The sequence below is a fragment of the Aspergillus novofumigatus genome, assembly GCF_002847465.1.
Source record: "Aspergillus novofumigatus IBT 16806 chromosome Unknown P174scaffold_5, whole genome shotgun sequence".
Taxonomy (NCBI): Eukaryota; Fungi; Ascomycota; class Eurotiomycetes; order Eurotiales; family Aspergillaceae; genus Aspergillus; species Aspergillus novofumigatus.
Window position 1 is genome coordinate 1,491,234 of NW_020194278.1, and position 25,473 is coordinate 1,516,706.

A 25,473-nucleotide genomic window follows, 5' to 3' on the forward strand; every position below is an offset into this window, starting at 1 on the left:
GAAAGTCGGGGAGCAAACCATGTTGGATGGCGGATGTTGACTTCGTCAAGCGAGGCGATGTGTAGTTGTTGAGCTGCTCTAAGGGCCTAGAAAGTCGTTCGATAGAGTCGTAAAAGTCTGAGTCGTACAGAGATGGTTTAGATGGAGGGAATGATGAACTGGCTGGTGGTGATGGTGAAGAACTTGTTGTCAATGGCACGAGAGAGAGCACCGGAGTACTGCGATGCCAGATCGAGTCACCTACAACAGTTATTGGGTCACACGCCTACAGTGCAGATTGCTATGCCATATTGCAGCTAGGATTCATATTGCTACTACAGATAATGAACTCTTAATGCAGTCCTCCGATGCTCGAAAATCTTCAGAAACTTGTTGGACCGAAGCTTCACCCGCGACATTCATTTTAGTTGGGAGCTCTAATATGCTCGGTAGTTTCTCTAACATAGTCAATTGATACGTTCAATGTCTTTGCTCCTGCGCATTGATCTCCACACTAGCTTCTCTGCCTCTCAGTTGTCTTTGAATATAGTGTTACCGATGTGCCATAACAGCCAGGGTTTAACCAGGAAGTCCGACATTGGGCTTGAATCGGCTCCCATAAAGCGTCGGCGAGGCGCCCTCGCAAGAATGAACTGCGAGTTCACAACCTCTCGTCTGCTTCAGTGTCAAAATCAGTAGTGGACGCCCTCCGGGTCAACTTGCGCTTCTTCGACCGTCGCTTTCTAACAACGCCATCGAGATCATCGCCAGAGCTTGCCAAAATCATACTCTGGCTGGTATTGGCCCGTTTCCGGCCCATGCGGCGACTTGCGAGTCTCGACGATAGGTGATCATCATCCGTCGAGAGTTCTTCACCCTCGACCAGAACCAAGTCTCCGGTTTCACCCAGAGCCTCTCGAGCCATCTCCTCCACCAGTATTCCCATTGCTATCAGAGCTGTCTCGTCCATGCTTTGGTAGTCGTCTTGACCACGATCGATCGTTGCATGATCATAGAAATCGGCCGTGTAGGCGTGAATAGCTTCTAGCAGCTCAGACCTCGGAAGAGGGCGGTCAGCAGGGAGGGACTCGTTCGCGAAGTAAAAGTCATTTTCTTCGTATCGTATTGGCGCATTCTGGCGGCGGAAGAGTACCTCCTCGGGACGAACGGGACGAGCGCTGGAGGATGCTGTGTCGCGGTGTTTCGAGGCATATGAGACCGATGGGAGAAAACCATGTGCATTCACACGACCTGTACATGTCAGTAAGCTCTCAGAAAAGCGGAGCAGCCCTACGAACCAGCTACAGCATCGTAGACAGTTGCTTGACGTTTTTGTCGTCTGAGCAAAGGCTCGTCTTGAATGTCGCGCGCGCCATCGTCCTGGTCCGGAGGCTGGACGAAGGAATTCTGGCTCAGCGCAAGGGATTTGCCGTAGGACATAGTCCTGTCGTGTTGAGGTCACCCGTGGGAGAGCATCGGGGGAAATCTCCAGTCAACCTCCAACCTAGTGAGTCAAATAGACCGATGCGAGCTGTGTCTGCGGATTGCTTTGCGATTGCTTCTTGCGACGAGGGCCGAAATTACAAACTCCGGTGCAACCTTTCTCCGCCCCCGCGTTGCGATAACAGAGATCTGGACTCTGCATAATTTGAGTACATTGAAGGGAGAACATGAGCATCGTCTTGACGTATCAAAGGATTTTTATGTTGCTCAATCCCTGATGAATGAATTCGTATCTCTTAAACAGGGCCCTGGGGTCCATCACTCCGCAGTCCTTTCATGTGGCACAAACTACCCGGCTAGTTCACCACCTTGAGCCAGCTCCTCGCATTCGATTCTCAAGCCAGAGGGACATATCTGGAGGCCAATCCGATCATGATTCCGCATTGTTTGATGCAAGCCCAGGCACTGAAAGGGATGCTGTTGTTGCTCATAGGGCTGGCGTGAATGTACTCGCCATTGATCAAAATGATTCCCGATTGTATGCACTCTTCTTCAATCAGTTCGGACCTCTATGCTAATGATTAAAACAGCATGGTTTCTGGTGGCGCAGACCCATCAATTCATTTCTGGGATCTGGAAAGCAGAGGCTCCGAGTTGGATCGTATGCACCGGCCTGTTGCCTCTATCAACAAGGGAGCCCGCGAAGACGCCCATACGCATGCGATCACGTCGGTTTCAATATACCCATTTGATCCGACTCCATCTACAATCTTGACTACTGCCCATGATGGAAGTCTCAAGCTCTCTGCCTTGGCGCCTGGCGCCATCACACCTATGCATACATTCAGGCTTGACTGCACGCCTTACTCTCATTCCATGTCGTCGCATCCGGGTTCCACACTTCTTATTGCAGTAGGTACATCAGAGAGAGCAGTCCGCTTGCTCGACTTGCGGTCCGGTCTATCTACCCACGGACTTCCGGGCCATAGCTCTGCGGTCCTCTCGGTTGCATGGGCCCCTCACCGACCACATATCCTCGCTTCAGCATCAGCAGACAACCGCGTGATTCTGTTTGACGTTCGAAGGGGCGGTCACAATTCCGCCATCGCAACCCTTGACATGGATGATGCGGTCGGCCTAGTTCATCCGCTGTGCGCTCCGGCATCCTACCAAAGCCGCGCCCCGTTCTCGCCCCACGCCCGCGCGCACAATGGTGCTGTGACCGGTGTCCGTTGGACATCAACCGGCACTCACCTCGTTACAGCCGGTCAAGATGCCCGAATCCGAGTCTGGGACGCCTCTACAGGCGCCAATACCCTTGTCCATTTTGGACCCAGGGTCCGGAACGGCGTGTCCTCTCATCTTGCCGAGCGGGCTCCGCTGATTGTGCCCCGTGGATTAATGGCCCCAGGGCAAGAGACACTCCTGTGGGCCAATTTCAACGAACACGACGACCGCGGCGAGATTTTCATGTTCGGACTTCGAGAGGGGACGTTCATCAAACGTCTCAAGGTCCCCGGTCTAATGGCCGGTCGGCAGCAAATCCGCGGGCGATCCAATGCCCTCAGCGCTGCACGGATTAATTCTCTAGTATGGCGCGGGAATGGCGGCTCAGGCGAAGGACTGGAGATGTTTTCCGCGCACGGAGACGGGACCATCCGCGCCTGGGTCTCACGGGAGCCCGAGGGCGAGCCAGACGAGGCCGAAGAGGCTGAGCAAGCCGACCGTAAACGCAAACGAGATGTCCTTGACGAGATCTACCGGGGGTTTGTCGCCCCTTCTACGCCAGCGTAAACAAACCAAAACAAAAAATAGATTACCCAAATCATTTCCCGCAAGTATATCAATACATCATAACGAAACACGGCCCAAATCGATACAGTTCACTCATCCCGATTCCGAAACTCATGCTCCCCAATAAACTCAGGCGCATTCCCATCCTCCCTCGCCGACCGATCGAACTGACTCCGATTGAGGTTCGCATGCTTGATCGTTCGCGCATTTCCGCGCGCACCGGGGTCCATCGCGCCAGGGTTGATCCTCTTCGACTCCCCCGAAACAGGGAACACGTCGCCAGTCCCCGTGACGACCTCACCGCTTGCGCCCATCTCCTTGGTGCTCCGGGGCAGATCGGTGGAGTTATCGGCGGCAAAAGCCAGCGAGGGCTCCGCAAGGCCGTAGTTATCGAACTGGTGGCTTTCGCTGCGCTGGTCGGGGCGCGGCACGGAGGGGAGGGTGTTTTGGATGCCTGCGTCGTTGGGCATGGTGGTGCCGTGTTCAGCCATCTCGCTGAGGGAGCCTCCTCTGTGAGCGTCGTCGGAAGACATGTTTATTCGTAGTTTTCTTCACAAAGGGGTCTTGCTTATTGATATTCTCAAGATTTGAATTGTCTGGTCAGAAACAATGAAAGAGCAAACGAAGCTGAAACTGAAGCGTTTATAAACTCTACTCTCTTGACTGTAGGGGAGAAAGACGGGCAATTGATGTCACCGTTCATCCTCGATTCGGGGCATGATGGGATTATGATATCAGAAGCATGTCAACCCCAGTCGGATCGCTTAGTCATAATCATAGCTTTGATACTACCGTGAATCGATTGATATCAGACTGTTAAGGTGTTTGAAGGCTCGTAAAGTCAAAATACTGGAGAAATGTGGTTGTGATGGACGTAGTACTATTCGGCCACAGTGACATAATAGGGACCTTGTAGGATACCAGCATCGCAAACCACCAAGGTATACAGAAATATTCTCGTTCTCAGCTTGGAGAAACAAGTATTTACTCGTATCACTGGATTCAAAAAGATCCTTAGCTTCGTGAGACTGACATCACAACTCGGACCTGGCCGCAAAGTACCGCAAAGGACTTGATTTTCGATCAAGATGACCAGGCCCAGTTTGCGCACTGCAGGACCCTGAGGGAGGGAGAGCATCTACAAGGTCGAATCTACACTACAAAGGAGAGAGATAGGAAGACATCACACCTAGCATTTTGCTTGGAGATTATCCGAAAAAATGGAATACAGACAGTAGAGCGAGCGCAACAGAAGTCCCAATAATATAAAAGACATTAGATAATGGAAAGAAAAAAAGAAAAGAGTGAATGAGAAATTCAACGTGGCAGCACTCAGATGTCACGACTCGATTACAGCTTACAGCACGAAGGCAAGAACAGCCATGAGGCCACACACGGCAGACACGACACCAGCGGCGGGAGCGATGCGGCCCGCGGCGCCGGTGAACAACGTGCTCTGGCTAGGCGTCGGGGACGGGGACGGGGCAGCGTGGTGCGAGGGCTTGACGGCCTGGCTGTGAGCCGAGGAAGGCGCGTGGTGATTGTCCTGGGCGTCGACGTCGGTGGGGCGCTGGTGGGCTGCTGACGTGCAGGTGGTCTTGTGGTTGGAGTCCATGTAGACGGGGACGACGGCGAAGGAGGAGGTGTGGCTCACGGTGATGGTGGACGTGATGGAGGTCACGGGCTCTGCGGCGGTGGTCGCGTGCTTGGGAGCTTCCTTCGGGTCAGCGTCCTGGGGTTGATGCGGTTGATAGGCAGGAGCGGTAGGCTCAGGTTGGTGACCTCCGGGCCTACCCGTGGGGCAAGGAGTAGTGTCCGCTTGAGGCTGGCCGTGACCAGGGTCAGCGGGAGCGCCGCCCTCAGGGTGTGCTTGAGGGTTTCCCTGCGGGGGGTACGACGGAACAGTCGGCTGGGGATGAGCTTCCACCTTCGACGTGGTGAAAGAGGGGCGGGCGGGCTCTGGCTTCTGGTAGCCGGGGTTCTCGTGGCCCTTGGGAGCCTCAACCTCGTGGGCGGGAGAAACACCAGTTGGCACGGCCTCGCCGGGATGCGTAGGCTCGAACCCATGGCCGGGGTCGGATGGAGCATTTGGATGAGGCGCATGGGGCTGAGGATGCTCAGGCGGCCTGTACGGGGCAGCGGGCTTAGTAGCCACCGGGTCGTCTGCAAGGGTCTTGATGACGGTCTCAAGGAAGGTGGATGTGCTGCATGGCTCGCTTGCTACCGGGGCCACTCCGTGAGGTGGCTCTGGGTTGCCAGCGAAAGGAGGCGGAGCTGCCTGAGCAGGATCTCCCTGAGGATGAGGGGCCTGGGGAGGAGGTCCCTGAGGATGCGCCGGCTCTTGGTTGCCAGCGAAAGGAGGTGGAGCTGCCTGGGCAGGAGGTCCCTGAGGATGAGGGGGCTGGTGAGGAGGTCCCTGAGGATGAGGCGGCTCTTGGTTGCCAGCGAAAGGAGGTGGAGCTGCCTGGCCAGGAGGTCCCTGAGGACGAGGGGGCTGAGGACGAGGGGGCGGCGGCGGTGGCGGAGCTTGCACGATCCAGTTCTCTTCCTTCACGGAATGATCATCTACATAGTGGCTGTCGACCTTCGATGAGTAGTCGTTATCAAAGACAAAGTCGGCATCATTCCCTTCATCATCCCCGCTGGGACCATCGTAAAAGACCGGGCCGCTACCGCGCTTGCGGAAGCCCTTTGGCACAGCTGGGGGCGCGACCACGTGGTTCGTGATATCCACAGAATGGTCATCCTTGTAATGATCGTCGACCGCAGATGCATAGTTACTGTCAAATTTGACATCGGCGCTGTTGCCACCATCGTTACCGGAGGGGCCTTTAATGAAGGTAATTCCGCCGTCTTTGGCAGGTTCTCCAGAATCATCTTCGACCACAGCCGGCTTAGCATGCTCATGGTAGTTAGGAGTGCTAATGTGAGAGCCTCCATCATCGCGCTTCCGGAAGCCTGCCACCGGAGGAGGGTGGAAGACAGGGGGAGGATGGATGACAGTGTTTTTGACATCAACAGAGTGGTCATCCTTGTAGGCGTCCTTGACACTTGAGGCGTATGAGCTATCAAACCCAACACTAGCACTGTTACCGCCATCATCGCCAGATGGGCCACCAAAGAAAACAGTGCCACCGTCCCCTCTCTTGCGGAAACCCGGACCTGGTGGAGGGTGGAAGACAGGGGGAGGGTGGAAGACAGGAGGCGGGTGGATGATAGTGTTCTTCACGTCAACAGAGTGGTCATCCTTGTAGTAGTCCTCGACACTTGAGGCGTATGAGCTATCAAACTCAAAGCCAGCACTGTTACCGCCATCATCGCCAGATGGACCATCAAAGAAGGTGGTATCACCGTCCCCTCTCTTGCGGAAACCCGGACCTGGTGGAGGGTGGAAGACTGGAGGCGGGTGGAAGACGGGAGGCGGGTGGATGATAGTGTTCTTCACGTCAACAGAGTGGTCATCCTTATAGGCATCCTCGACACTCGAGGTATATGAGCTATCAAACTCAAAGCTAGCACTGTTGCCGCCATCGTCGCCGGATGGACCATCAAAGAATACGGTATCACCGCCACCTCTCTTGCGGAAACCTGGCATTGGCGGAGGCTGGACGATATGATTCTTGATGTCGACGGAATGATCATCTTTATACCAGTCTTTCACACTGGAGCCGTATGAGCTATCGAACTCAAAGCTAGCACTATTACCGCCATCATCGCCGGATGGCCCGTCAAAGAAAGTGGTGTCACCGCCACCTCTCTTGCGGAAACCTGGAACTGGGGGAGGCTGGATGATATGGTTGTCGATGTCGACGGAGTGGTCGTCCCTGTACGAATCCTTAACGGCGGAGGCGTACGAGCTATCGAATTCAATTTCGGCACTGTTGCCGCCATCGTTGCCAGATGGACCTTTGACAAAGGTCACTAAGGGATCACCTCGCTTGCGGAAACCAGGCGCAGGAGGATGAGGATGAAAGGGAGGCGGGGGCGGGGCGGAGTGATCACGGTGTTCTTGATGTCTTTAGAGTGATCATCCTTAACCCAATCCTCAACGACAGAAGCATAGGCACTGTCGAACTCAAATCCCGCGCTGTTGCCCGCGTCATCGCCGGCCGGGCCATCAAAGAATGTCAGGCTGCCGTCGCCTCGCTTGTGGACGCCTGGCACTGGGGCATGAGGGGGAGCGGCGCCGACCACAGTGTTCTTCAGATCAACCGAGTGGTCGTCCTTGTAGTTGTCCTTCACACCGGAACCGTAGGTGCTGTCATACGCGATAGCAGCACTGTTCCCACCGTCGTCACCACTGGGGCCACCGATCAAAGTTACCGGGCCCTCCTCCTGCACCGCCTCGCCATGGCCGTTGGCGACGGCGGCGACGAGGAGGGCAAGAGGGATTCCTCCGACCAAACCCTTCATGATCTCTCTTTATCGAGAATTAAACAGATTAACGAGTGAATCTGGACTACAAGCCCAACGGAAGGAAAGACAAATGAAGAAGTAAAAAGAAAGGAACGAATTGCCGGTACCTGTGTTAGTCGTTGGAAGTTTGATATTAAGTACTTACTTCCATCGGCAAGGTTCATGCCTTTTATGAGTCTCTTTCCTACCTGTTTCGACTCGAGGCATGTAGATCATCCCCTGGTGAGCTAAACAAACAACAAGAACCTGGCCTTGTTTAGGCGTCAGGAGAATGTCGCCAGGAATGAACCACACGGTCCATCAGGCGTGTGGCCGTGGGCACTGTGGCTTCGTGCATCGAACGGAGCGCTCCGAACAGCAGTTCTGGCATTCCTGAGAGCAACATCAACACGAGAAGGTCCAGGATCGGTATGAGTCCTGAGTGCTTGCTCACGGTGTTCACGGATTTCATCCTCAGGGCAGCTTGGTCACCCCCTTGCAGGGCATACCGGAAGATATCATCCCTGCGTAATTTAACACGATGCAAGAGCCTTGTGTCTTGCAAGAGGAGCCACTGATCGAATGACAGTCGCAAAAAATTTTCCGACTCAGCACAATAACAACGATGTTGCCGTTGCACAGGTCCTCGGCGAGAGACAAAGACATCATAGCATCGATCGTCGACTGCAGCACGGCTTGAAACATGCAAGGTCGGGCAACCGGCAAGACTGCCCTGCCCGCCAAGATTACGAACATATATAAGGCAAAGGAAAGACACACTCAGACAGTCCAAAACCAAATTTGTATTCATTCTATATCGGTATGATCTGTAAGTAAGAAAAAGAGATGTCTCCCGTCATCGACATTCACCCTCCATCGCCCTCACTTAAGAGGACCCAACGGAAGGCAAACTTCCTATCAAGGAAAGCATTGTTCTCCAGAACCGAACGATCGAAAGATCGAAGGCAACACACCGCCGTGGGATAGAAAAACTGGACGATGGTCGTGGCAGGTTCTGTTAAAGCTTTTTGATATGAGGAAGAAAAGAGAAAGAAAGGGAGCAAAGAGATCGGCGCAGAATGGGCGATTTTGTAGTTGGTTTGTGGGTCACGTGCCAGGGGCCGACCGTTCTTCCGCCGCCAGGCCACAAGGCGACAAGGCTGCCAGGCACATCCTCGGTGGATCTCCCTGATGGGATGATAATAATAATCAGTGAAAACTGCAATCCGGCTTCTGGAAGATTGCGTAGAGGCCCTTATTATCGATTCTTGTCATAGTTTGATCCCAATTATTATACAGCTTGTATTCCAGAAAAGAAACACCGAGGAAAGAAAAATGGAAAAAAAAAAAAAATTGGATCCTTCTGTACAATGGATCCTCTGCGCGGGAGGGTGGCCGGTCTAACGCCCCAATACTGCCATCGGCACTCCCTTTGGCGTTCCCTGGACAGCCTGCTGCAGCTTCCGACCGGGGGTTTCCTGGAGATAATAAAGGGGTCTGCACTGGTCAACCCGATGTGACTTTGTGGATTAGTGGACTCGAGCAGATGCGCGCTTGACGTCCAGCGTAGTCGGCATCAAAGGACAGAGCTCGAGTCCGCACAAGTAGACGACTAGCACGGTGTACTATTCTAATGCTTTACCTGTGGAAACTAACGAGTCAGTGGCCGAATACAACAGCAATGTCCATGGCAGGTGATAAATGCACTTACTCTTATACAGGGATAGCCCCTTGTTGGTGATCGGATTTCCACACTCCGCCGCCCACAGCGACGGTGATTCCCAAGGCAATAGCCACCATGCTCCCCAGCGTGACAATGGCGATGGCGGCCTTGACTATCATCCTCTGCTTCCTCGTCAAGGACTGCATGCAACCGCAACGTTTCCGCTTCTTTGTCCACAGCTTCGAGGAGCGGCAGCCCGGTACGTCCATTGATGGCTTGTAAGGTGTTTGCGACGGTGCACTTTCCAAGTCATTCATTGCATCCACAGTGCAGTTCGGTTTCTTCGTTTGAGATTTTGACTGTTCCAAGGCGAACGAGGTCGTCGCATGTCGATAAAAGGGGGAGTATGGCTTTGCATTGGCACAGGGGTCATAGTCTTCCGGAGACTTGGGAGATTCCACGGGCGGAGCTGCGACAAGAGTCTTGGAGGAGCATGAGGGAAGTTTCTCATCCCTCTGAGAGTGAGTTTTTAATTGCAGCGATGGACTCATGGCGAAGAAGATGTGTGGCGAAAAGAAAAAATATACAAGGTAAAAGCTGCGAGTGAAGGGGCGACGCGGACGGGGCAGTGATGGGCTTCGAAACCTCCTTCAACAGCGACGCGCCAGAACGTAGATCGACGCTGCCAGGAAATAGACACAATCTTCAATTGACAACGAACATAAATAAGGATGCCACGTCTGATCGGAAAAGCAAAATAATATAGAGTTTCTTTTCTACCCCTCTTTCCAAAGCTTCCAAGAAGTCCAAGCCAAATGTCTTGGGGCAGGGAAGGGGGTCATGCGCTGCGGCTTCCCCCAAGTCGCCTCTCAACCAGTCGAGACAACATGACCTATCAGGAACGGAACTAAAAAGCTTGGGGAACGTGCAAAAGAGAATCAGGGCAAAGTTTGTTCAATTACTTCGGCTAAGAACAGGTTCGGTGTTTCTGCTACTACTAGGTTTAGGGATTGTGGAGGCATTCCTTCCGTTCCCCTGGACTACATCTTCTGGCCAACATCTCCGGTTGATTGTCCTGGTGATATGGGAAGCATGCGACAGATGCAAGAGAGAAAAGGTGCCACCATATTGCCAAGACGGAGTTCAAGTTTAGTGTCACTCTTCAGGACTAGCTTTGGTGGAAGTGCATGATAGAAAAGCCTAAGAAAAGGAGACAGAGACCGAGTCTGGACTGCAAACTGAACGAGGACCTCGTTTAGAGTTAAGTGTTGACGTCTCCATAGGACGTCTCCATGGTCGAACTAGTGATGATAGTGGAACATGGTGCCCCTGAGCTATTACACTTTACATCCCCCACAAATCTTCCGTAATTTGGTAGTTCGATTCAAACCTTCTTTAAGGAGTACTAGACTCAATTGATTGAGAGATTGTCTTGAAGTTTTCATACAATTTGGCATTGACATTGGGGCAGGAATGGTCAGTGGTGATAAGCATCAATTTTACGATGGAGGATGCTATGCTGTACTATCAAACTATGAGTATCAACGAACTAAAGAGACTATTAGGATTGCTCTGCAGATCTCCCTGAATATCATGCAATACGTTGTAGCCTAGATAGGGGGAGACTATTTGCCACTTCTGTGGCTATATGTTGAGCTAAGCTCATCCCAACAATCGATATATATATATATATCTACCGCACACGTGGCGAGACATAGAGAAACCCAACCAAGAGCTACAAGACATGATATCCACGTAGATCAACTCATATTACGATGATTCTAGTTACTAGAATAATATCGAATCTTTTAAAATTGCTAAAAGTAGTTTTCACATCAGTTGATTGTCTTATTATTTCTACACAAGACTAGAGATCTATGGAGTACACAACCATCCTTGACATTATAGCAGATACCAACAGCATAGACGCCTGCGTGGAGTAACGGTTTGAGTAACAAGATTTAATTGGCTATACTGATCTATCTACTATAGATGGTTACTCTCGATCATTATAGTAGAACTTAACTATCACTATGTAGACGTCAGCATTGGACACTACTTCTCCACTAGACCATTCGCCTACAGACTGTGTGCATATTGAGTATCACAAGTGTGTACAGGTCTTAACCTCTAGTTTCTAGCTGCATAGTCCATAGTTTGGGCAACTTCCTGCCACTTCCACTGCTCTTATCATCTAACACACTACCATAGATAAAAGTCATGTTCAGAATCCTGCCGACATCCTAAACTCAATCCTACAGATAAAGTAGTAGCGATCATCAAATCAACCATGTACTCTCAAGACCCAAGTCAATCTGTCCATGATGAGAACCATCTCTTACATCACCTCACCCGTGGAATCAAGGGGTATCCAGGTTATGACTTTACGACTTTCCCACCAATTAATAATTACCCCGTTCGGCGCCCAAAGGCAACATGTCCTCCAAGCCAAGACCCCTTGATACTACACAGTACGTAGCGGTACCTGCGCTCACCCCATTCCGCAAGACATTCCAACGCCGCTGTCCTACTCCTCGCTGCGCGAGCGGAGCATCCGTAAATTATCGCGTTCTTTGGCTGCATTGTTTGCTTAAAATACTCCGCAGCATGTGTTTCCTGGGAAACATGTAACATCCTCATTTCCTGCATGTAAGAGGCTGTTGACGTCGACTGGACGACATTGAGAATGAGGACGGTACCTGCGCTGAAATGCCCTGGCTAGAAGGCTAGACTGAGGCTTTTGTATTGCTCGGCTTGAGTTTTGGGACATGATCAATTCGATTGAAGATGCATTCGTTCATACTGATGTATGAGGGTAATTGCAGTGGATTGCATTGCATGGAGTGTAGTGGTTGTATTTGTAGTATATCATTGCGCGACACAGATGTACATTATCTTGGCTATGTTCTCAATAGACTGTAGACTTCTACTGGTCGTTAATGGCCATCAGCATCAGTTTACAACCATATTTCACCACATATACATGTAGGAAGTAGATATCTCTACAGAAGATGATAGTCAAGTCTATTGCAAATGACTTGTTGTTTCTCGGAATATATTTCTATTCATTGATGGATTCATTATTGACGCATTGTAGACTTAGCCTTGCAAAAATATATAACTGCATCCACTCCGTAAATATATATACAACCCAGCTGGTGAGGCAACCTATGTACGATCCTCTTCACCCTCATCCTCGCCCACGGAACTCCCTAAGATTCTCAATTCTCTACGGTAGCCACGGTCTCTTCTATCCGATTCAAGTCTCAACAATAGCCACATGCTTAAAACAGTGCGATGATGACTTCCAGCAAGTTACAAGGGCTGAGGGCATCAGTCCAGCAACGGCTACCCGCATACGATTTTCCGACTCCTCCAAAGAAAGGGAGACGGTACTGGTAGGTATTCGTGTCAGAGAACCGATTTTCTGATTTCTACGCGTCTAAGCTATTGAACACGACAAACCGGACAGGTCAGACGTTACGTACCGGTCTCTCTGTTCCAGGGACAGCGTCTTTGGTTCTGCGGGGCTCAGCTGGGCCGACTGAGCGCTGGAGGATGCAAGGCGCCAACGGTGTACATGTTGCCGATGGCGTTCGTTCATGACGGGCAGATATCAGAGTATGTTTCTTAGATGATAATATTAACCTATTCCTTCGAATCGCACTACTGAATAGATTATAAAGAGGGTCTATATTGGGTCTACACTGCTATACAGCGTGTATGATCTAAGCCAAAGCAAAGAAGCCAAAGCGCGTCCATAGCAATTCTTTTTTAAAAAATAGACATTAATCCCAATCACTCAGGATCGGGTCCTAACCGGGAGTATACGGTCGTCAAGCATCCATACGGCGTCAAGCATACGGTCATCAAGCATCGAGTCCTCGCCTAAGTGCAATGAAGCTGTCCACCTTCATGGGTATGGCAGTTCTACCAACGTCAGTTAGCCATCCTCTTACTCAGATGGGCAAAATGCACTTACCAGCGGCACATCAACAGTCGCACTGGGAGTATCTGTGGGGGTGGTCGTGGCGCTAGAGCCAGAGCTCGACGCAGACGCAGACGCAGAGCCAGTGTCATGTCCATGGTCATGGTCCTTACTCTCACCCACACATCCGACACCCGGCACCGCAATATCAAACGCATACGCCTCGAGCGCGAAATACTGCAACGCCTCCGAGTCATGCGTGGACTCCGTCCCGTTGCTCTTGGCGAGAGCAATCACCTCGTCGTAGCCGTCGGCGAAGTGGTCGACCCGGCCTTGACCCACAGCAGGAACATGGTACAGACGGTGCATCAGATCCGAAGCCCAGAAGGTGTTGGTCTCGGAGCCGGCGACGGTGTAGCCCTGCGAGCACATGGAAAGCAGCCAGCGGCGGGTGGTGTAGCTGCGGTCGCAGATGACGGTTTCGGAGGTGGCGTTCTCGCCGCGCCAGTGGCCGCCCCAGCCTGTTTTAAAACATAATTAGCTGCAGCTCATGGTAGAGAAGAGGTTATTTGGTGCCGAGGGGGACCTACCTTCCAAAGCACAGTTGCCGTCGGGGTTGTCACACCGGAAGAGGACGTTGGCCTTGTCGCCGTTCACGATGACATCGTAGGCGCCGATGGCCTCCATGGTGGGCCGGTTGCCAAAGTACTTCCGGTAGATCTCGCTCTCGTTGCCCCAGCGGAGGATGTGGGCCTTTGCGTGCCGAGAGAGCTCGATCGCCTCGTTCAGGCCGGCCTCGATCTGGCGGCGCTGAGTGGCATTGCAGCTGGAGTGGATGGGGTAGGAGGTAACCGCGCCAGCGTCCCAGGAGAAGAAGATTGGTTCGTGGGGGTTTGCTCGCGCCGCGATGGGGACGGGGAGGTAGGGAGGGCGGCCACGAGGGGGCGACGAGGGGAGGAGAGCGACAAGGCGGAGGAGGGCAGCCATTTTGAGAGTATGATGAGCAATTGATGGTGCGTGGTTTGGTGCTGCTCAGAGGTAGGGCGTCCGTCCTTATATACCTCGAGGATGGATCCCTCGCGATATCGAGGTACTCATTGTCTCATTGTTGGATTTGGGCCATCAGGGTATGCACGCCACCGGGCCACCCGACGTAGGGCAAGGACTCCAGCCATCGAGATTCATGCTCTTTTGTTCGTATTCCAGTGGGTTCCATAAGACGCCAAGGACACCTTGGTAGTGATCAAGCTGATTCTCGAGTCGGTCAGTTCCGATAAGCTATGATGCTCTGAGCTTCTGTCAGCCATATATGAACCTGTTCGTACATTATTCAACTTGTAGTCTTGCATACAGGGACCTGCGTATGCAGACTTAGAACAGCTAATAGCCATGCTCTACAATCTTGATGCATATCATAATGAAGGGAAGCACCAAGCTAAATCCTCAACGATGCACCATGAGGTCAAAACGTGATATGGATGCATGGGGCCAGCCGGCGCCAAGGATTCCGGCAGAGGAGCCAAGAGCCTTGGATCGAGGACCTTGAGAGCAACAAGCACGACTTTCGAACCATTTTGCCGGAAAATATAACAGCTCTTCGTCGAGGTTGCGGAGTTTTCCTGCTTGGCAGTCAGATTCTGCTCTTGGCCGCAGATACCTTGGGAGTTAGTGTGGTGTGTTCAAGGCGAGAGGAAAACTCTTTGCTGCCAATGGCTTAGCCCTCATCGAATGATCCATCGAGCGATTTAGATGGCCATCGATTTGCTGCGTAGATAGATATAAATACCATACCACGTAACATGTAGCTACCCGATTGATCAAAAACTCAAACCAATCAATCATGGCCAGAGCCCTGCTGCTGCTGCTGTCTCTTCTGGGCCTAGCCCACGCGCAGTATGTCACTTATACGGGCTGCCACAACCACGGCAGCACCGAGTACTGCTTTGGTCCGGATGGCAAGGAAACCCCGTTTCCTACGCCGACTCCGTCGGCTTCCAAGACCGTTCCTGTGACTGCAGCCGCGAGCACGACCAGCTCCGCTGACGTCTCCGCGGTGACGGGATGCCACAGCCACGGCAGCGATGTATTCTGTATCGATGCGGATGGACACGAGGTGCAGGTGATCCTGCCGTCGACGCCGACGGGGGAACTGCCGGCCCAGTACACGGGATGCCATTCTCATGGTGGAGAAACGTAAGTATCTGTTGAACTTTGATCGACCATAACTAACGGTAGAAGGTTCTGCATGGACCCCGAGGGAAACGACGTCCAGATCGTCGGAGAAGGAGGTTCGACAGAAGGTTCCTCTTCATCTGGCTCGAGTGAGGAATCGCAGTCGGGTTCAAAGGAGGGCATGAACTGCCACTTCCACGCCGGTGTTGAGTACATCTTCCCTCTGTCTTAGTTTCCCGCTTCTAATACTAACCTACCTAGACACTGCGTGGGCGCGGGAGAATCCGAAAGTGGTAGTAGCCATAAATCCTGTGGTCTCCGAAGCCGCGACTACGACGTCCCTCTGCGCATCGGGACGCTGTTCGTCGTGCTCGTCACCAGCTCCATCGCCGTGTTACTGCCGATGCTCCTGGTCAAGCTGCCCTCTGCCAAGATAAGCGGAGTCGTCTCGACGGTGATCAAGCAGTTCGGAACGGGTGTCATCCTGTCCACCGCGTTTGTGCATGTAGGTCTCCTCTCCCACCTAGATGACGAACGCAACTAACCGAACAGCTCTACACGCACGCCAACCTCATGTTCACCAACGAGTGTCTCGGCGAACTCGAATACGAAGCCACCACCTCCGCCGTCGTCATGGCCGGCATCTTCCTCTCCTTTCTCTCCGAGTACATCGGTCACCGCATCATCCTCGCCCGTGGGAAGCGGTCCGCATCACCCTGCCCCGAGCAAACCGGCGAAGCCACACCTTCACCCACAAGCAAAGAACCACCTTCCAACCAACCGCAGCAACCGACCCTCGCCGCCCTGGGCCATCATCACGGCCCTCCACTCGACCCCACAAACCCCAACACCAAGCTCTCCGTGCTCGTCATGGAGGCCGGCGTGATCTTCCACAGCATCCTGATCGGACTGACTCTCGTGGTTGCCGGGGACTCATTCTACAAGACACTGCTGGTGGTGATTGTATTCCACCAGTTCTTCGAGGGTCTGGCACTCGGGGCGCGGATCGCGATGCTACCGGGCCGGTTGCTGGGGTCTAAGGCGCTGATGGCGGGTGCGTTTGCCGTGATCACGCCGGTTGGTATGGCGATCGGACTGGGGGTGCTGCATTCGTTTAATGGGAATGATCAGAGCACGATTGTGGCGCTGGGGACGCTGGATGCGCTGTCGGCGGGCATTCTGGTGTGGGTTGGAGTAGTCGATATGTGGGCTCGGGACTGGGTGATGGAGGGCGGCGAGATGATGAATGCGAGAATGAGCAGTGTGGCTGTTGGAGGGTTCTCGCTGATTGCGGGGATGGTCTTGATGGGGTTGTTGGGGAAGTGGGCTTAAGTCTCGCTTAGATGAAGCTATTCAAGGAAAGTGGGGATATAGGATTAGCTATAGGCACAGGCTATAGGCTATAGGCTATAGGCTATGAAGCTATGATGATGATTAGACGGACAATAAATGCCACCATATTTTTATCTCGTTTCCATCTTTCCATCATCTAATCTAGATCGATCCCCGTCTGAGTCAGACTGAGTCAGAGTCAACCTCGGCAGCTCAGTCGGACTCCGTTTATGACACAGTCACGAAATACGAACTATCCAAGCACTATTTAGGCACCCGCCGAATGCTTACCCGTTTGCTTTTAACTCCATTCTGTCAAACTTCCTTAACATATACATCCTCAATTGCAAACAAAATGACCACCATCCGCTACGCCACAGAAGCGGACACGCCCGCAATCGCAGAGCTAAACATCATCTGCTTCCAAGATGCCCCGATGTACCGCAACATGTTGCCGAACATCGACCCTCTATCGGCCACGCCCATGAAAATCTCCCGCACCTACGACAAACTCTCAAACCCCAAGATGCACGTACTAGTCGCTACAGACCCAAGCTCGGATCAAATCCTGGGATGCGCACGCTGGCTTATGCCCGACCCGAGTCCTAAATGGCGGAGCGAGAGTGAGATGGTGATCCTCTCAGACGAAGCAAGGGCCAAGGCGGCGCAGATGGCGCAGCTGCGGCCGGCAGGGATGAATGTAGCGGTCTACGAGGGAGTCCTGAAAGCGCTGGAGGAGATGAGGGGGAAGCACGTTAGGGATGGTGATATCGGTGAGTGTTCCACTTTTTCAGCTACTTATCTGTTGATGCCGGGCAGCTGACGGTGTAGTTCTGGAACTTCTGGTGACGCATCCGCAGCATCAAGGGAAAGGGGTGGGCAAGGCATTGCTGGACTGGGGAGTGCGGATGGCGGACCAGAAAAATGCGCGGATTTATCTGGAGGCCACGCCGGAGGGGTATCCGCTGTATAGCAAGTATGGATGGCGGGATGTGGAGGATATAGTGATTGATTACTCGGTGTATGGGGGGGAGGGAGATGCCACATATGTAGTTATGATTCGGGAGCCGGCTCGCAATTGATCTGCTCTACATTCTGGAATAAGTAATTCCAAGATAGCACTTGTACAAGGCACTCAGCTGACAGTATCTATCCATAGAATTATCATTATCACCAATGATAATGTACTACCGCAAGAACCTGCCTGATTCCGCCTAGAGGCTTGGCCCTCCACAGCGGGGGGCTCGGGATCCCCAGTTGGCGGCATCATTGCCTTGTCCACTCTATCCACTCTATGATTCGTCTGATCTTTACTTATGGATGACAGTGGACGACGCTGTCCGACTTGGCTTTGCAGGTGGGCTGCAAGCTCTCCCCAATAATGTGACACCTGTACTTGGTGCACGCAGCACAGCATCATCTAAAAGAACCGCATGGAACTGCCTTGTAGGGATAACTCGTGACCTTGTCCTCTGAAGCATATAAGCTTCATCTCGCCGAGTAGTACACAGCATCAGTTCCAACAAGAGAGTTTACCATCAGTTACCGGCATTGTATTGCGCACATCCAATCTGATATTCAGATATTCAATCATCACTTAGATGGCGATCTCTCTCTATCCCCTCCGCCGACATTCCCACACATACACCATATCCCTATCGCAGCCCATCCGCAGAGCCAGTAGAAATTGAATAACAGCCCAAAATGGCAATCGATATACTTCCGCTTACAAAACCGGACATCCCCGATGCCGTAGTCTGCATCCAAAAGGCGTTTGCCGACGACCCATACTTCCGCTGGGTCTTTAACGATCCATCCAAAGTACGCCCTACCTCCTCAGTATTACCTTCAAACTGCAATTGCAAGAAACTGACAAGAGACTAGTTCAACATCCACCGCAACGCCGCCTCCCTCTCAGCGCACTTCCTCCACGGCCTCCACACCAACGCCCCCATCTACATCGCCAAATACCGCCCCACACCCACAGACAAGCACCCTCCTCCGTCCTCGGGCGTAGTCGGCGTCTGCTGGTGGTTCCCCCCGCAGCAGAAAGAAACCTGGACGACCTGGACAACCTGGACACAAGACTGGCTTTTATCATTCCGCCAACTCCTCAACAACATCCGCTTCGGCGGCCGCGGGGGGTTGAATGTGCGGCGGTACTGGATCTGGAAGGCTCTGCAGGCGCGCACGCACGCAGAGCTCTGGACGAACCCGGCGGGATACTACTTCTGTAATGTGATCGCGGTGAGTGCGGAGATGAGGGGAATGGGGGTGGGGAGGAGGCTGGTGGAGGCTGTGACGGGGCGGGCGGATGCGGAGGGCGTGCCGTGTTACCTGGAGAGTTCCAAGGGGGAGCCGAATCTGGGGATCTATGAGAGGTTGGGGTTTAGGCTGGTTAAGGAGATTGAGTGTGTGGATGGGTGGGATGCGTGCAAGGTATTTTCCCTATTCCTTTTCTTTTGTGACACTTGGGGGTTGGCATATGCTGATGAGTGTGCCTTAGTTGTATTGCATGGTGCGGGATCCGAAGATTGAGATCAAGGCGTGACTTGACTTGCCAGGTTTAAGGCACAAGGCATTGATGCCAGTTGCGGGTATTCGATAGTAAGATTAAATGTATTACGTGACTGAGCATAAAATATCTGTATGAAAGAAACACAGTCCGCATCCGCCATCCGCACCGCATCTACAGCAGATTTCCAAGTGCGATACAGGCCAGCTCGACACCAATCAAGTCGTTGCTCTATACCACGTTAGACTCTTGCCACGTTTGAGAAAGGACTGACTTACTGCACTGCCGGGGTTCGTCTGGCAACAGGCCACATTCTGATGGCATTCGTCATTCAGAATATTCTGGACAGCAATCGCAATAATAGGAACTGTCTCGTTAGCATCTCATCATGCACAAAAAGGCGAGTAATCTTACTTTGAACACCGAGATGAGAGCACTGGTCGAAAATCTCCACGCCTTCGTCGCCAGATCCACCGCCAATAAGGTTCTTCAGAGTGCCCCCGATATCAGTCTTGTCGCCGGCGCGGATGGCCCTGTTGCAGCAGGAGAGCTGCGCCTGGTCACCGCACTTCTTTGCTGCCTCTTTCACGGTCATGTCGCCCGGGATCGGAGGGTAGTCGCCGCCCCAACCCTTCTTTCCACCGGCTTCCGCGGTGACGGCAAGCAGGAAAGCTGCAATGGCGGTGATGAACTTCATTTTTTTTTTTGCGGTAAGGAGAGAGAGATAGGGAATGGAAAAGAAGGACTAGAGGTGAGAGTGTAAAGAGAGTGAAAAGACGAAGGTAGAGAGAGTGTGAGATATGGGGAAGTGAAGTCTTAAGAGAGAAACGCGGTCATCAAGGGTCGAGTTCTACATTCCACAGTAGGTCTTGGATATTTACATCCTTGAAAGTATAGTCGATCAATATTTCCGCCAAAGGGATAACGGTTCGTCGGGAGCCCGGGAATGTAGGTACTGTCAAGGGTGAATAGCCTCAATAACCTAAATTAGGAAAGATCCACATTCTCCGTGATATACGTGCCACAAATGGTCTGAACTAAATAGCAGTCATTAGTTATTTGCAAAATATCATGCGGTCCGGGATGCTATTAATCAAAGTATTAGATAGCCGTCATATCTAGGGGCACTTCATAACTGGACGGACCCAAGTGACGTTCTCTATACGACGCAAGGGATCATGTTCAACGCAGGAATCACAGCGGCTCAGCAATCACTATTTAGACAGCTTGTCAAGGCATGTTAGGTCGAGCGACATTCCTCGGTCAGTTTGTTTATGCTTGTTTTTCCCAGGGAATAGACTTCACCAGGCACTCTGAGACTGTGGGAATCAGGCTCGTCAATTCGTAGTATTCAAGCCAGCGCCTTGGTCTGCTAAAGATGATCCATTCTTTGGAAACAGGTTCACAGTGCCTTGGCCGCAGCAGCATTAGGACGGACCTTTGGAGGAAATGGCCTGATAGGTGGACGCTGTGTAGGCCAACATACATCACCTTAGTCCTTAACATCTCGCACCTGCTGCCAACTTAGAGTGCATTCGGTCCGGGCCGGTTCGAGTTCTCCGCAGTAGTAGGAATTGTTGGCCTATATTTCTCCTGTGCTAGCGTAACTGGATGAGTTCTCCTTCATCATAAAGTCAAGTAAGTTACGGTGCTGTTGAAGTTGCTGATCATATGATCAATAACTTATGAGGCGTTTGCCTTTGATTTTGGGCTTCCGAGGGCGTGCATTTCATCTGTATGCAATAACAGAAACACAATTTAGGGCGTTATGGCATACTTCCTGAAAGTAATCCCAGGTAATCGTTTCCGGCCCAGCATCATCAAATTTAACATCCATGGATGCCTCAACGGATGCTACCCAGCGTGGTATATCCTTACTTAGTTGGTCCAGCAACCAGACGCAGGCGCAGAAGGGCGTAATGATGCATCCCAGTCCATTTGCGAGTTGTACATCTCTCGTGAACGCAGAGACAAACTCTTCTGCGGTTCTAAAGTCTTCTCGTTTCATGGAAGTAAGTCGTAGAAATGTCGTACGCGGAAGAGACTCTCCGTAGCCGCTAACAAGCTTGATGACTGCGTGGGACATGTCATCTGCTGTTGAAATCAAGTCAAGAGCAATGCTCTCTTGGATTTGACTGAAGATCCATAAGCTGACTCTCTTGGATACTTTGTTCCACTTCTCGTAAAGCTGATGATCAGGTCTAGGCTTTGGGATATCCTGTCTAACCAAGCATTCTAGGCCATAGGCTTTCAATCGGTTCCGGATGTACAATTCCCATAGCTGGAGGGTCTGAAAACCCTTTAGGTGCGTCACAATACCCTCAAACTTGTCTGGCGGGTTGGCAGGGAGCAAATCGGCTTGCGTTTCCATAGTAGCACGGGATTGCGAGGTATATCTTGCGCTTGCACCCCCGCCCCCAACCCCCCCTAAGATTCTCCTCTCGCAGGGGCAGCAGCGGACATATCGGTAGGTCGTCCAACTGCTGAGGATCCAGTTTCCGTGTCGTGCGGCATAACAATCCTGTTCGTGTGCAAGATTTCTGGCTTGCACATTCAAATCAATAAATCTGGCAGTTAATATCAATTCACATATTGCTCTTCATGGCAAGCGATCGAGTAATACAGGATGGTCATTGATTGTAGTCGTTGATAGTATGGAGTAAACAGTTGAAGACACTTGTGAGTGCTTTTAGGCAGGCGGTGGCAGAACAGCACCCCTTTTCCGAGCCGACCTTTTCCCCGCACCTGATCTGGACCACCATTCCGTCATCACAGCTACCCCAGTCCGTCAAAATGAAGATTGTCTACATCGGAGTACGTGCTCTCATCCTTTATCTTCCCGGTTTATGACTCGACTGACTTGCTATTTTACTCAGATCTTACAAAATGCCCAGCAACCCGCTGTGGAGCTCTGCGCTGAGCGCGAGCTCAGCAGCTACTCCCGGTTCACTCGGGGTAGCATCAGCGAGTTCATGACCATGTTCAGCAAGACCGTTGCCGAACGCACAAAACAGGGCCAGAGACAGGATATTCAGGAGCAGGGTACGAGAGATCCATCAACGCCGGTTAACTCGTATTGATCAAGGCAGACTTTACATTCCACGTCTACGCCCGAACCCAAGGCATCGCCGGTGTCATCATCAGCGATAACGAGTACCCCTCCCTCGCAGCGCATCAGATCCTTTCCAAAATCCTCGATGAGTTCCTGTCCCAGAATCCCACCGCCGCGACCTCGCGGAACCCCGTTCCCTTCCCTCAGCTGCGAACATACATTACGACCTACCAGAACCCCCAGGAGGTGGACAGTATCATGAAGATTCAAAAGGAGTTGGATGAGACCAAGATCGTGCTACATAAGACTATTGAGAGTGTAAGTTGGCTTTTGGAAACTCGCGAGGCGAGAGCTGACACACGCTAGGTTCTGGAACGAGGAGAGAAGATCGACGATCTGGTCTCCAAGAGCGAGGGGCTGAGCGCTCAGAGCAAGATGTTCTACACGTCCGCGAAGAAGCAGAACTCATGCTGTGTGATTATGTAGGGTGGTGCACAAACGGGTTGAAGGAAAGCGAAGGTTGTGAATATTCGACACGTTGGTGTCCAAGGGTGGAAGTCCATACAGGCAGACCTGTTGTTGCAGATATCGGCGTTTTGATCCGGGGACATGGGCTTGGATTTTCGCCTATTTGCTATGTGCTCATTGTTTTGTTGGGGAGACTAGAGGCTGGATGCATACCAGCCTGGTCTGATAGATCTCGCGATACTTGATAAATTAGGCTGCCACTCACTCAAGCGCTGGATCAAGTTGCTACTGCTGAAACCATTTGTTTAATCAATGACCATCAGAATGCTGTTATCTTGTTGTCTGAGACCCACTGCTGGGATTCGCCGCAATAGTGTTTCAGTGGTCTCGCCCCTGGACTATTATTACGTCGGGTATCTGTCTTGCGCGGTTTAATCTCGGCCTTGATCATTGTGGCCTGAGGCATCACATCACGTGCTCCTTCTGCTATGTAGTTATTTTTAGCCGCAAGACGTAAGCCACCTTTCGCTTGTAGTGTCCTCAGTACGAAGTAGATAGATAGCCTGTCATCGTTATTATTCTCGTCACGGTTACGTCTCTGTGGAGGTTTGCGGCATTTGACTATGTCGAGCTGCATCTGGTAATACCACGCGAGCTTCCTTGATCCCCCATTCCCAGTAGAAGTAGCCAGACCTTCAGCCTCGTCCGACATGAGAATAAATTGTTGCTTATGCCATCATTGGTTCAACGCATCTGAGGCCAGAAAATAATGAGAACAATAGAAGAATACTCATTCATAACTTGCTTGACTGAGGTGGCGGGGTACATTTCCAAAAGAGGCAATAGGGCACAGGGTACACTCATTAGGGCAACTCCACCGTAATCAATCGTCGGCTGGATAGATTGCGTGCCTGAATTCTACCTAAGATAAAGCCCGGATGCCGATCATCCAGTCTTCTAGAACCGCGCAATTTGGATGGTCCCTGGCGGTTTAAGGTACACTCACAGATGAAACTATTGCTAATCCGATCCACTTTCCAGCATGGCTCTTCCAATGATGGTCCTTAATCCTTGTCCCCGATGGACTCGGCATTGCTTCTCCCTTTTCCTATCAGCAGAGATTCACCAAAATCACCGACTGTACCCGGGCTCCCGGCCCGGTGGGTGTTTGATTGGCCGCAACCGCCGAAATGATCCATATCCGGTAGTATGAATTGTGCGGTGACAGTTGGCATGGTTGGCTTTTGTCTCTTATATCGGTGGTTGTCTTCGTTCTTGACTCCTGCTTGAGAAGGTCACACCGTCATTCTTTTGTCTCGTCTCGTCTCGTCTCGTTAGCGTTGATCACTGTGAGTGTCGCGTGTCCGTCGACATGGGTCTACCACTGCTCGTCTAACAACCGCTGTAGCATTGCATAGCCAGAAGCGTTTACCATCTTTGCATATTTATTCCTTATTTTAGACTTGAGACCGCCTGACTCTATGACTGTGGTTTGAGCACCATGGACCAAGACTTTCCCATCCGCCACTCCTGGTCATTTGGTGGCCAACGCAATAGGCTCGCCGAGTACCTGGCGGCGGATGTTCTAGTTGCTGCAGGCTCAGCGACATTAGTGACTCCAGCTGTCATGATCCTCGACCGGTTAGTCTCCAGCCTGGCTCATGCCCCTGGTTGATACTAACAGCACCAGGCTGGTGGTGGAAAAGTCATCCTACAATCAACCTCTCTTGCCTGCCTTTCGCCGACATCTCTGGCTTTCTATCACTCAACCTGCGACTTTCCTCACATCGCGACCAAGTCTGCTGGTGTGGTCTCTATACACAGCGACATTTGCAACGGCCAATGCTACGGAAACCATCCTCAACAAGGTCTACCCCGCCGTCGACCATGCCATCGCAGGCACGACCACCTTCCTCTCCACCTTTGTGGTGAACTCGTCCGTAGGCATTTGGAAAGATGTCAAGTTCGCTCAACTATTCGGTCACAAGACGACCACTACCACACCTGAATCTGCAACAAAGACAACAAACCCCCAATCCGGAGCAGCATCAACACCCACCTCACAGCCCAAAATCCGCACCGTCACCCGCTCCTTTCAACTGGCCACCTACTCCGCCTTTCTCATCCGCGACGCGCTCACCATCTTCGGCTCCTTCAATCTCCCGCCTTTAGTCTCCGCCTCAATCCCGGACTCTGTCGCCTCCAACGAGAATCTCAAAATCCTCATAGCGCAGCTCGCAGTCCCCGCGTCGATTCAATTGATCAGTACCCCGATCCATCTACTCGGGCTGGACCTGTACAACCGGCCGACGCAATTACCCGCCAAGGAGCGGTTCACACGCGTCAGTCGGGACTGGATTGGGGCGTCGTTGACGCGCATGTGCCGGATTATTCCGGCATTTGGGATTGGAGGCTTCGCAAACACAGAAGGCAGAGCCTTTTTACACGGACAGCTCGACCGACTACCGGCTGAATCATGAATTATGCCATGCATTGTTCATTTCAGATAAATGTTCATCAAGAATATCAGTGGTCAAGTCACATGATATATGGGGCGGGCAACCCTAACCCTAGCGGACCGCGGACCTGTATTGGGCGGGCTCCACCGCCGCATATCACCGGGCCGGCCGAATCCTGTGAGGGAAGTAATCGCGCATCTCATCTCATCCGGCAGCTCTCTGAGATTGGTTTTCGGGAAAACAGTCTCGAGCGAAACCGGCATGCCATGACCG

General features: G+C 52.1%; 14 protein-coding genes across 14 annotated transcripts; 6 read left to right on the forward strand and 8 right to left on the reverse strand.

Moving 5' to 3' along the window:
- Window positions 1–300: 300 nt before the first annotated feature.
- Window positions 301–1,563, reverse strand: P174DRAFT_408674 (uncharacterized protein). The gene is made up of 2 exons (XM_024824179.1): window positions 1,278–1,563; window positions 301–1,230 (listed from the first exon to the last, which is right to left on the reverse strand). Exons 1-2 carry the CDS (start codon window positions 1,417–1,419, stop codon window positions 641–643), a joined length of 732 nt encoding a protein of 243 aa, XP_024681407.1. The 5' UTR covers window positions 1,420–1,563; the 3' UTR covers window positions 301–640.
- A 140-nt stretch (window positions 1,564–1,703) lies between these two features.
- Window positions 1,704–3,216, forward strand: P174DRAFT_461325 (WD repeat protein; the record flags this gene model as incomplete). The annotated part of the gene is made up of 2 exons (XM_024829987.1): window positions 1,704–1,960; window positions 2,013–3,216. The coding sequence occupies 2 exons, from the start codon at window positions 1,704–1,706 to the stop codon at window positions 3,214–3,216; spliced, it is 1,461 nt and encodes a 486-aa protein (XP_024681408.1).
- Window positions 3,217–3,305: 89 nt separating this feature from the next.
- Window positions 3,306–3,749, reverse strand: P174DRAFT_373506 (uncharacterized protein; the record flags this gene model as incomplete). The annotated part of the gene is made up of 1 exon (XM_024822506.1): window positions 3,306–3,749. The coding sequence occupies one exon, from the start codon at window positions 3,747–3,749 to the stop codon at window positions 3,306–3,308; it is 444 nt and encodes a 147-aa protein (XP_024681409.1).
- Window positions 3,750–4,422: 673 nt separating this feature from the next.
- On the reverse strand, window positions 4,423–7,675 carry CweA (putative GPI anchored protein). The gene is made up of 2 exons (XM_024831235.1): window positions 7,219–7,675; window positions 4,423–7,153 (listed from the first exon to the last, which is right to left on the reverse strand). The coding sequence occupies exons 1-2, from the start codon at window positions 7,627–7,629 to the stop codon at window positions 4,574–4,576; spliced, it is 2,991 nt and encodes a 996-aa protein (XP_024681410.1). The 5' UTR covers window positions 7,630–7,675; the 3' UTR covers window positions 4,423–4,573.
- Window positions 7,676–9,033: 1,358 nt separating this feature from the next.
- P174DRAFT_214175 (uncharacterized protein) lies at window positions 9,034–10,032 on the reverse strand. Its single transcript, XM_024821351.1, has 2 exons — window positions 9,323–10,032; window positions 9,034–9,262 (listed from the first exon to the last, which is right to left on the reverse strand). Exon 1 carries the CDS (start codon window positions 9,823–9,825, stop codon window positions 9,325–9,327), a length of 501 nt encoding a protein of 166 aa, XP_024681411.1. The 5' UTR covers window positions 9,826–10,032; the 3' UTR covers window positions 9,034–9,262; window positions 9,323–9,324.
- Window positions 10,033–13,162: 3,130 nt separating this feature from the next.
- Window positions 13,163–14,189, reverse strand: aspf2 (major allergen Asp F2; the record flags this gene model as incomplete). Its single annotated transcript, XM_024825734.1, has 3 exons — window positions 13,163–13,204; window positions 13,257–13,723; window positions 13,793–14,189. 3 exons carry the CDS (start codon window positions 14,187–14,189, stop codon window positions 13,163–13,165), a joined length of 906 nt encoding a protein of 301 aa, XP_024681412.1.
- An 838-nt stretch (window positions 14,190–15,027) lies between these two features.
- On the forward strand, window positions 15,028–16,706 carry zrfC (putative ZIP Zinc transporter; the record flags this gene model as incomplete). Its single annotated transcript, XM_024829051.1, has 4 exons — window positions 15,028–15,395; window positions 15,441–15,584; window positions 15,636–15,879; window positions 15,927–16,706. The coding sequence occupies exons 1-4, from the start codon at window positions 15,043–15,045 to the stop codon at window positions 16,704–16,706; spliced, it is 1,521 nt and encodes a 506-aa protein (XP_024681413.1). The 5' UTR covers window positions 15,028–15,042.
- A 213-nt stretch (window positions 16,707–16,919) lies between these two features.
- Window positions 16,920–17,899, forward strand: P174DRAFT_442704 (uncharacterized protein). The gene has a single exon (XM_024827633.1). The coding sequence runs from the start codon at window positions 17,062–17,064 to the stop codon at window positions 17,527–17,529; it is 468 nt and encodes a 155-aa protein (XP_024681414.1). The 5' UTR covers window positions 16,920–17,061; the 3' UTR covers window positions 17,530–17,899.
- Window positions 17,900–18,268: 369 nt separating this feature from the next.
- On the forward strand, window positions 18,269–19,433 carry P174DRAFT_214203 (GNAT family N-acetyltransferase). Its single transcript, XM_024821352.1, has 3 exons — window positions 18,269–18,527; window positions 18,591–19,145; window positions 19,213–19,433. Exons 1-3 carry the CDS (start codon window positions 18,411–18,413, stop codon window positions 19,255–19,257), a joined length of 717 nt encoding a protein of 238 aa, XP_024681415.1. The 5' UTR covers window positions 18,269–18,410; the 3' UTR covers window positions 19,258–19,433.
- On the reverse strand, window positions 19,080–20,235 carry P174DRAFT_442705 (hydrophobin family protein). Its single transcript, XM_024827634.1, has 2 exons — window positions 19,213–20,235; window positions 19,080–19,145 (listed from the first exon to the last, which is right to left on the reverse strand). Exon 1 carries the CDS (start codon window positions 19,916–19,918, stop codon window positions 19,553–19,555), a length of 366 nt encoding a protein of 121 aa, XP_024681416.1. The 5' UTR covers window positions 19,919–20,235; the 3' UTR covers window positions 19,080–19,145; window positions 19,213–19,552.
- Window positions 20,236–20,446: 211 nt separating this feature from the next.
- P174DRAFT_442706 (uncharacterized protein) lies at window positions 20,447–20,651 on the reverse strand (the record flags this gene model as incomplete). The annotated part of the gene is made up of 1 exon (XM_024827635.1): window positions 20,447–20,651. A coding segment is annotated over one exon (158 nt), but the record flags the coding sequence as incomplete, so codon positions are not given.
- Window positions 20,652–20,950: 299 nt separating this feature from the next.
- P174DRAFT_504916 (uncharacterized protein) lies at window positions 20,951–21,624 on the reverse strand (the record flags this gene model as incomplete). Its single annotated transcript, XM_024831236.1, has 1 exon — window positions 20,951–21,624. Exon 1 carries the CDS (start codon window positions 21,590–21,592, stop codon window positions 20,951–20,953), a length of 642 nt encoding a protein of 213 aa, XP_024681418.1. The 5' UTR covers window positions 21,593–21,624.
- A 365-nt stretch (window positions 21,625–21,989) lies between these two features.
- Window positions 21,990–23,081, forward strand: P174DRAFT_442707 (palmitoyltransferase YKT6). The gene is made up of 4 exons (XM_024827636.1): window positions 21,990–22,035; window positions 22,098–22,263; window positions 22,311–22,591; window positions 22,640–23,081. The coding sequence occupies exons 1-4, from the start codon at window positions 22,015–22,017 to the stop codon at window positions 22,757–22,759; spliced, it is 588 nt and encodes a 195-aa protein (XP_024681419.1). The 5' UTR covers window positions 21,990–22,014; the 3' UTR covers window positions 22,760–23,081.
- A 1,161-nt stretch (window positions 23,082–24,242) lies between these two features.
- P174DRAFT_461335 (uncharacterized protein) lies at window positions 24,243–25,221 on the forward strand (the record flags this gene model as incomplete). Its single annotated transcript, XM_024829988.1, has 2 exons — window positions 24,243–24,382; window positions 24,432–25,221. The coding sequence occupies 2 exons, from the start codon at window positions 24,243–24,245 to the stop codon at window positions 25,219–25,221; spliced, it is 930 nt and encodes a 309-aa protein (XP_024681420.1).
- Between the last annotated feature and the right edge of the window lie 252 nt (window positions 25,222–25,473).